Source organism: Gadus macrocephalus, chromosome 2, assembly GCF_031168955.1.
Source record: "Gadus macrocephalus chromosome 2, ASM3116895v1".
Classification (NCBI taxonomy): Eukaryota; Metazoa; Chordata; class Actinopteri; order Gadiformes; family Gadidae; genus Gadus; species Gadus macrocephalus.
Window position 1 is genome coordinate 19,234,567 of NC_082383.1, and position 10,106 is coordinate 19,244,672.

The 10,106-nt window shown below is 47.3% G+C and overlaps 1 protein-coding gene across 1 annotated transcript in view; it reads left to right on the forward strand.

Annotated features, from left to right (window-relative positions):
* Positions 1-9,577, forward strand: part of LOC132469817 (alpha-1,6-mannosylglycoprotein 6-beta-N-acetylglucosaminyltransferase B) — a 43,371-nt gene extending 33,794 nt beyond the window's left edge. The window contains exons 7-8 of the mRNA XM_060067896.1: positions 5,065-5,229; positions 9,275-9,577. Coding sequence (XP_059923879.1) covers positions 5,065-5,229; positions 9,275-9,577 — 468 coding nt within the window. The remainder of the gene's footprint in view (positions 1-5,064; positions 5,230-9,274) is intronic.
* The last annotated feature ends 529 nt before the right edge of the window (positions 9,578-10,106 follow it).

Consider the following 10,106-nt stretch of genomic DNA (forward strand, 5'->3'; position numbering starts at 1 on the left):
CAACATGAGCAGTTCTAACTGGAGAGACGATGAAATCTGCGAGCTGCTGACCATCATGGGAGAGAAGGTGATGCAGTCGCATTTAACAAAGACGTTGAAGGTGGTGCGATCTACGAGAAAGACGCAGAAGAACGTTCTTTACGAGGCTTTTGTCTGGATAAAAAACAAGTGGTCAGCAATATAAAGAATATGTTGGCCTTTTTTGCACTTAGTTAATCGCATTTGTAGCCTACTCAGACATGAACTCATTCTTGCATTGGGGTGTCTTCATTCATAAAAAATTCAAAACATTCGGGAGTATGCAATTTGTTCTAAAGAGGTCTAGACTCCGTGCGCAGCCCCAGCTTCTCCCGTGAACCAAGAATGCCCGTGCCGTGACGAACGGGGGATTTTCGCCCCTCGGTTTTACACAGGCAATAAGGTGAATTTGCCGGGAGTGCCAAGCCGCGAACGAACCGGCTTGGCAGTGTAGAAAGGCCTAAGGAGTGATCGCTGAAAGATCCGTCCTATATATGCACCAAAACATTTTATAATGCAACAACATATTTAAAGAGCATCAAGCTATTCAAATTTCTATAATGCACAGATAATATAACAGTAAATTAGTCGGTCATTTGTATTAGGTTAAACAGGGATTTGATAACGTTTTTATTTAAGGACCACCCACAATTGGTCTGGCCCATCCACAACTGGAATCCTGACGCCGTGCCTTCTAACAACACTCTACAATGTTTTCTGTTTGTGATATCTGATGCTGATATCATTTGAAACTAGAAAATGTATTTCCTGCAGAAAATGCGGTGAGTGCTGTAGTGCAAAGGTTGAAAATATGTTTTAGTAAAGCCACATAGATGTAAAGAAATGTTAAAAGGTGTGTGTGTGTGTGTGTGTGTGTGTGTGTAGGCCAGGGACACAGCCACAGAAAATTCATCGGATTTCCTAACTGTGCATTTTTCCCCCTCAGTGGCAGGTTTCTTTCTGCAAGGAAGAGTATGCAGGCGATCACTCGAGTCACAGCACTTCTCCAGTGTGCCTTTTCAGCGTAACCAATCCCGCTCCACTTTCTCTCCATTTGTTTGGCATAACACCTTTTACTCTTATCTGATCTTGGATATGGCCCATCAGAACATTTCTGTGGGTCATTCTCAACCATGTACTGCCTCAATGAGTCCCCCATTTCCCGTGGTGAAGGCCATTCAGAAGTATCTTCTGAGTTGCCCCTTGCCCCAGCCCTCTCCTCTGCGCCTCTCTGTTTCTATTCCTCTTCATCGTCTTCTGGACCTCTCTATTCCTCTCCCTCATCTTCACCTCTCTGTTCCTCTCCCTCATCTTCACCTCTCTGTTCAACATACTCCTCAGTGGTGATTGACTCGCCTCTGCCTGCACTAATTTTCCCCAAAGGACACAGTGAATAGGTTGTTCAGCAGAAATTAAAACCATGGGCATTTAGGTTTTTATGGCCTCACTAATTTAATTATTCCTACCTGATGTCATCACTGGTCTACTCTATATATAGATTCCATCACCGACCTCATGTCTGTCTCCCTCACCCCTTGCCTGTGTTCTTCTCCACTAAGTCATATTGACAAACAAGCATGGCTTTGAATAAATTACACGTCTTGCTAATGCAATTTTTCAATATAATTAATATTTAGGAATTAATCACTTGGTATCAAGTGGCTGTTCCACTTCCAACTAACACTAGACCAACCTTTCGCCTTGCCCGGTCTGTCCAGATTATTTCTCTCTCTTCGTTTCTGCTTTCTCTCCATCCTCACACCTGAATGATATGAACTATGTGTTTACGAGGTTTCAAATATACAGCAGTCAAACTATATAAAAAAAACCTGATTTTTTTTAATTTTAAATGATATCCTTATTGGATACACACTATATGAACATGTTTGAAAAAAAAACGTTAAAAATTATATTCTTTTTAATTATTACACGGCTCTTCTCAATGCCGTGTAACGCTCCGTTCACTTGCATGGGCCTTCACAACTTCCGGCGGTGTCCTGTTCGCCCTGCCAGGGCTTTATTTCCCCGCGTTCTATACATTATCCCTTACCTATGTAGACTAATGGCCGCCACATTCGAATCATCATACTTTTAAGGACAGGAAAATTATATTATATATATAAAATTATATATACAACTTTATAACTCCGTTTTTACTGGGTCTATTTACATTAAACAAAGACTGGCATGGAGATTGAAGCAAAACAAAATAAACAGAAACAAGTTCCTTTGTTTTTCTTGTCATGATCTGTTATATTGTAGGCTCAATTCTGATCAGTACACAGTTGCAAGACAACAGTAACCTGTCGTTTTAGTAGTAGATTTAGCTAACCTGAATATTTACAAGCCTCTTCTTGATACACTGACATAAAAAGTATACTGTCTTTCAACCACTTTGAAAAGCTTTCTTTCATCCCTGCACACTCTTTCTGCTTCCCAATCTTTCTTTTTCGATTTTGTGACCCCGAGAGCTTTCTTCTCTGCCTCTCCATATTTAGGTACCGGTCATCAGATGACAATAACGATTCAAATGAAAAAACCCTAGCGCTCGCCTCCAGCGCAAGATCGAGGGGGCATACACCCGAGCGCCGTGTGGGGAGGAGGAGGAGGAGGGGGGAGGGAGGCGAAGGAGCGGGGGGGGGGCGCCTTATCCGTGACGTGCCTCTGTTATTGATCATCATATCACTTACACAAACGCTGTTAAATACAGAAAATGCTGACTCAAGTAATTTGACCTCCATTTCTTTGGCGCCCCCTCTAGTGGGGCGCCCCTATGCGCCGCATATAGTGCACACCCGATTTTTTCGCCACTGGTTAGCCGTGTCTATGGTCACGCATGCATGTTGGGGAAAGGAAATGCAGGAAATGCAGTTGAGTAAAAGTATACAATTCTCAGAAAATAATGGTACTCAAGTAAAGTACAGATACTCAAATAAAGTTACTTAAGTACAGTAACAAATTATTTGTACTTTGTTACTGTCTACCACTGAAAATGGGCAATGGACTGCATTTACACCGCGCTTTTCTAACCAGTGGCCATTCAAAGCGCTTTACAATACTGCCTCACATTCACCCAATCATGCAAACATTCACACACCGACGGCACAGTCAGCCATGCCAGGTGACAGCCAGCTCGTCAAGAGGATTAGTTAGGGTGAGGCGTTCAGGGACACCTCGACACTTGAGACTACCTTTATATGATAGTGTTAGCAGAGCTCTCAAGTTTTGAACTGAGTTCAGAGTGACAGGGCTCTGAAGTTTTGAACTGAGTTCAGAGTGAGATTTTGTCGGGGGGGGGGGGGGGTATATTAACATGTGACTGCATACAAGTGTAGAAACAACACTGCCTCAAAAGGCTATTGGCCTAAGCAACACCAGTAGAGCCATATACTTTTCCCTGAACTTTTAAAACTTGCAAACGTGCAAAAACATAAATTTATATTTATGTAGCACTCAGTCCAATGCTTAATATATATCTGTCACATTCAGTAGGCCAATTCTGTGGTAAAGTGTGTAAGGTATGACCAAGTGTTTCTTTCCGTTCAATAGATAGAACTTTATCAATCCCCTATAGGAGATATTTGTTAATTTGTTTGTCCCTATAAAACAATAATAGTAAAAAAATAAATGCAAAACATGACGGTAACTCTAAGGTTAAACTGTCTAATCTGAAGGCTAAACCTCTCCCCTATTCACAATGCAAAGCGAACAGAACTGAGTAGGGGAGGGTGTAGCCTAGCTCGTTTGTGAACGACCCAGAGAAATGCAACGCAAATTCAATGTGAACATGTATGAGGCTTTGTAATAAAATCCAGGATGATTTTGTCCCGAATTCCGACACATTTTTTTAAAAGTGTGTCAGAGGGCATGTCCGGGCAAAAGAGGACGTCTGGTTGCCCTACGTACGGGGAACCCATTTGATTCCTACCTGTTTCGCTGTTAAATAGCAGTGCAAATTGGTGGCCGCCAGGGATGGGCGTGAGGAATCGATTACTCGATTACTCGAGTACTGTTTGTGTGTGCATATGCACACACAAACAACGTTTTCTGAAGCAAATGTATCAATTTTCTGTGCGGCGCCACTAATGCATGCCGTGGGCACAAAGCAAATGAAATGTATCAAATTTCTGTGTGGCGCGTTCCGTGCCGTGTGCAGGCACGCCAGAATTCAAAAAGTTAAGAGATGGCGTTAAAGCAAAGTGCAGCGAAGAATTGAAATACTTTAAAGAAATAGCAGTTCATAAGGTGAAATGTAAAATATGCCAAGCGAAATCGAGCTACCAGAGTACTACAAGTACTATGCGGCAACACATGCTCCTGAAACACAACGGTGAGTTCGGGAAAGCAGACCCACAGCAACCAAGTGTGTCGGCTATTTTCACCGCCGCAAGATGCAGCTGTAATCCCGGCCGTGTAGAGAAGATCCCAACGCCGAGTATTTCCATAGTCCATTTGCTGCCGTTTTATTTGCAGCTTTAAATTATTAGCCTAACGCAAAAATTATTCGCGTTAGGCTACTTGTTTCATTTTTGTTTTTTTTAAACTGTTACAGGCCTTGGTTCGACGTGATTTAAATTCTGAGACGCACATTTATTTTTGTAAGGAAAATGTGTTTTGAACGTTTGCAAAAATAAATAACGAATACTCTAATAACCCTGACTGTTTTGATGGAGAATAAGCATTACATGTTTGGTTGGTAATATTGCCGTTCATCATTAGGCCTATTCCTGCTGCAGATGCGTTGCATTCTAACAATAGATTCGATTAAACGAGTACTCGATTGATCCTCGAGGAATTCCTTCGATCACTCGAGTTTGGAATTTACTACTCGTGCCCTTCCCTAGTGGCCGCTATCCTGGTTATTTTTCTGCGTGAGAAACACGAAATGTGGCGTGTGTTGTGCATGGGTTGAATTGCGTGTGTCTCACGCCGAATGCTTGAGACTTGACAGCCCCGTGTTAGTCACTGTGTAACACAATGCTACCACTGTAGCACGACGGTCACGGTACTTCCTGTCTGAGAGCCACTTCCTGTCCCCGGCCCCAGGCGGCGTTCCGCTCGGACATGGGCCCCCTGTTGGAGCAGGTGGGGGGGGGCAAGGAGTCGCTGAGCTTCATGAAGCGACGCATCCGCCGGCTGGCCCCCCAGTGGGCGTCGGCCGCCCGTCGCCTTGACGACCGCCTCCGCCACCTCGTGAGGGAGCAGAAAAGGGTGAGTGTCGATCCATTAACGCGTTCATCCATCCTTCTATTCAACAATCATTCAATCATTAATTTCTCTATCCTTCCATCCGTTCGTCCTCGTATCGATTCATCCCCCCATTTAATCATCCATCTATCGAACCAATCGTCCATCCATTGTTCTAACTAGCCATTCTCCCAGTTTTCATTCATTTATCTCCCGTTCTATCCTATGCCATCCCACACCTGTCACCTGTCACCTGAGTGACCACAGCAATACACCTTGTTCCCAGGAGGGGGGAGATGGGGGGAGGCAGAGGGGAGGTCGGGCGGGGATGGAGAGGAGGTGGGATGGAGAGGAGGTGGGGGGCGGGGGGGGGGGGGGGGGGAAGGGGATGAGGCAAGAGGAAGCCATCCAACAACCCTGCCTCGTCGTTCCGTCTCAGCTCCGTTCTCTCGCTCCGATGTTGCACATCAGACGAGCTCCTCGGTCCCTGAGGCGCTGTTGTTTTGTTGTTTGTTCCCCCTTTGGAGCCGTCTTCCAGAGCGGGAACAACACCAGTGGCTGCTCTCCGGCTCGGAGTTTGTAGTCTCTCAGTCCGTCCTCGGAGCAGCTCCCTCGGCGGGCGAGGACTCGAGTCAGGCAGGGGCCGCTGGATGGAAGTCGGCGCGCAGTCCTGAACTCTGCAGTGAGGCTGTTCGGTCGGCCCCTGAGGGGCCGCCAAGCCCGGGTCCACTCTGTGATGGGGGGGGGGGTTCTAACGCGGCCTCGGTACAGCGTTACAGCAGGCAGTGTCTTGTTTGGTTCCTCCCTGTGTGTTGCCTCAGCTGTACCAGCGACTGAAGTTTCCCCAGTCCAGAAATAATGTAAATCTGCGGTGTGTTACTCTGCCCGTCGGTGAGAAGGATTCCCGCAGGTATGTTTGTGTCTTTCACCGTCAGAAAGGACCCCCCCCCCCTCCAGGCTGACTCTGGACCCAAAGCACCCCTCCTCCCTAGTTGCTAGGGAGGAGCTGGAGGCAGTTGCTAGGGATGGGGGTGTCTTGCTTCCTCGACTGCCACGGTGACTAAAAGAATATGAGGCTGTTGTGGAGGACGGAGGGATAATGAATAGATGGAGCCGGGGAACAACAACATGCAACACTCAGGGATTTATTTCAAGTACAATCGCAGGCTTGAAAATATATTCTGTGTGTGTGTGTGTGTGTGTGTGTGTCTCTGCCTGCCTGTGTTGCTGTTGCCGTCTGTGTGTGTGTGTGTGTGTGTGTGTGTGTGTGTGTGTGTGTGTGTGTGTGTGTGTGTGTGTGTGTGTGTGTGTGTGTGTGTGTGTGTCTGTCTGTCTGTCTGCTTTGTCCAGTCGGTCAAATTGAGATCAAACTTGTGTATGTCGGTGCTTGTGTGCTTGTGTGTACGTGTGCTTGTGCCTGAGTGCGTGTGCTTGTGTGTGTGTGTGCGTTTGCTTCTGTGTGTGTGTGCTTGTGTGTGCACGTGTGTATGTGTGTGTGCTTGTGTGCCTGTGCTTGTGTGCGTGTAGGCTTGTGTGTGTGCGTGCTTGTGTGTGTGCGTGTTTGTGTGTGTGTGTGTGAGCTTGTGTGTGTGTGCCTGTGCTTGTGTGCGTCTGGGAGCAGGTCCATGCTAGGAGATAATGGAAGAAGAGGTAGAGGCAGCTATTATCTAGAGAGCATGTCTGCTATCGATTGGCCGCGGTGAACCATAACCACACACATTTACTGGGACATTTCCACACTGTCAGGGTGTGTGTGTGTGTGTGTGTGTGTGTGTGTGTGTGTGTGTGTGTGTGTGTGTGTGTGTGTGTGTGTGTGTGAGCCCTGCATTAACCTTGAAGTGTGTTTGTTCGTATGTGTGTTTGTGTTTGTCCCTTGTATATATGGTGAGTGCACATGGTTGTGTCTCTTCCAAATGTTTTTGTGTCTTTGTGTGTTTGTGTCTATTTCTGTCTATTTGTTGTGTGTGTGTCTTATGTTTGCATTTGTTTGTGTTTGCATTTGTTTGTTGCATATGTGTGCATGTGTGTGGTGTGAGTCTGCATGTATGTGTGTGCATGTGTGTGTTGCGATTCCTCCCAAACACCTCTCCCACCCCCCTTCACTACCAAACACTCTCCCTGTGGGACACAAGTGTCCGCATAACAGCCGACGTTTGAGACGACAGGGCTGCACTTTGTGTTGATGACAGAGCAGCGCGGGTACGATGGACGTGTGCGTGTGTCCCCGGTGTGTCATGGACAGGCAGCAGAGGGGTGTGTTAATCAAAGGGGGTGAGCGCTCAGAGCAGGTGACGTCTTCCCCTGCCAACACAGAGTGTGTGCCATTTGTGCGCTGATGTTGCGTCTGACAGCAATGGGTGCTGGTTTACTAACCGGTGCCTCCAGCACCCAACACAACTCTGAGCAGGTGTGTATGTGTGTGTCTGTGTGTGTATGTCTGTGTGTCTGTGTCTGTGTGTGTGTGTGTGTGTGTGTGTGTGTGTGTGTGTGTTATCTATCCCAGAGTACTCCCAATCACGTACGTGGCACGCACGTAGCACGTGCGCTATGCTACAAAAGTTATGCTACACACACACACATCACACACACATGCTACATGCTATGCTACCCATGCTTTGCCACAAATGCTCACTACACATGTGACGCTTTACACACTACACATGCTGGGTTAAACACAAGATTAGCTTGGCATGCTATGCTACTCTACACCGGCTGGGGGAGAGCATTGGGTTTCATCACCTCGAGCACCAGGTTTAGACACCAGAGGTGTAGGAGTGCATGTGGCTTTGTGCTGATTTGAATGTCGACAACACAGGAAGGGAAGCAGCCGATGCACCTGTTTACCTCAGTGTACGGCGGAGAGGTCGGGGAAACAGCAACAACAGTTATTATCTCACCCACACTGAGCTAATTAGACTGTATTTTAATACGATAGGAGCAGCATTGTTCTCTGGAGTTATTAAAAAACGTTTTCCCCCACACCCCCCGCCCCCTCAAGACGAAGGAGCGTGTGGAAAGCCTGAGTTGAGCCCGATCTGATTTCATTAGGCGTTCCCTCGGATCCCGTGTGGTGACGGCGGCGGCTATCTGGCGGCGGGCGGGATCTCACGCTGCGCTGCCTTTTAATTAGACCCTGGGCGTGCGAGGCAGGCATGTACCACCCTCCCGCCTCGTCCAGATCCGGCGCCGTCTGCCGCGTTGGTTTAAGGCGCTGTGAGATCCCGCTAATCTCCGCTAATGTGGTGAAAATAACGTCTGAGAAGTTTGTCTGATTCTGGGTTGAAATGTGGTGGGGGGCCGGGTGTGTGTGTGTGTGTGTGTGTGTGTGTGTGTGTGTGTGTGTGTGTGTGTGTGTGCATGAATGAGTTTACGTGCGTGTGCAGAAGTTTGAGAGTGTGTGTGCGTCTGTGTGTGTGTGTGCGTGTGTGTGTGTGTGTGTGTGTGTGTGTGTGTGTGTGTGTTTGTGTGTGTGTGCATGCATGAAAGGGTTTACTTGCGTCTGTGCATAAGCATGCTTGTGTAAGTATCAATGGGTTTATCTGTGTGTGTGTGTGTGTGTGTGTGTGTGTGTGTGTGTGTGTGTGTGTGTGTGTGTGTGTGTGTGTGTGTGTGTGTGTGTGTGTGTGTGTGTGTGTGTGGGTGGTGGAGGCGGGATATAAATGAGCGATTGTCCAGAAGTTTGGTGATGATGATGAAGATGAGAGGGATGAGGAGGAGGATTATGATGGGGGTTAATTGGGGGTAATGGCAGCTTCAGTTGACGCTGATTACCGAATCTCCTCACTGTTGTGAAACTTATGAATAGCTTTTTCTGCAACTCTTGGTCAAGTTTTATTTAGACTCAATTTATTCTCTCAGTCTGCCTCGTCTTTCTGCCTTTCCAAGTCTGTCGCTCTTGCTTGCTCTCCCTGCTTTTTTTTTCTCTCTCTCAATCTCTCTCTGTATCTCTCTGAATACTTCTCTCTCTCTCTCTCTCTCTCTCTCTCTCTCTCTCTCTCTCTCTCTCTCTCTCTCTCTCTCTCTCTCTCTCTCTCTCTCTCTCATGCCCCCTCTATGTCTCTCTCCCCAGGTGCTGGTCCACGTGGGCTTCCTGACGGAGGAGTCTGGGGACGTGTTCAGCCCCAAGGTGCTGAAGGGCGGTCCGCTGGGGGAGATGGTGCAGTGGGCCGACATCTTCTCCGCCCTCTACGTCCTGGGCCACGACCTCAAGATCTCCGTCTCCCTCAAAGAGCTGCAGGGGTACGTCCCACCACCCCCGGGTCTGGGCTCTTTCTCACTCTCACAAATAAATTTGAATTGGAAAGTGACATTTAAAATAAGTTGTGCATTATTAATCCCAGACAGGAAACTGTCAAAATACGTCCACAAATGAGGTGTAAGGGTGTGTGTGTATGTTTGTGTGTGTGTGTGTGTGTGTGTGTGTGTGTGTGCTTGCTGGGTTCTTTGAGAGATAGGACTCCCAACACACCACCGACTTTTTATATTGTTGTCGAAAAATAGTTTGTCTACGGGTGCATGTTAGTAGCGTAGGCCGAATGCTACGCTACATGAACAACAACACTGCAACGACTGCGCTCTGTTACATGTGTTAATAATTGATGAATTGATTGCATTTGTACAGTGCTTTTCTCGTTACTCAAAGCGCTTCACTGTGTGTGTGTGTGTGTGTGTGTGTGTGTGTGTGTGTGTGTGTGTGTGTGTGTGTGTGTGTGTGTGTGTGTGTGTGTGTGTGTGTGTGTGTGTGTGTGTGTGTGTGTGTGTGCACACATGCTACGCTCCATACAGAACATTAGGCATGCTACGCTATGCTAGGAACACAACCCTCTCCATGCTACGCCATGCTACGATACTACCCTCTCCATGCTAGGCTATGCTAGGGACGCTACCCTCTCCATGCTAGG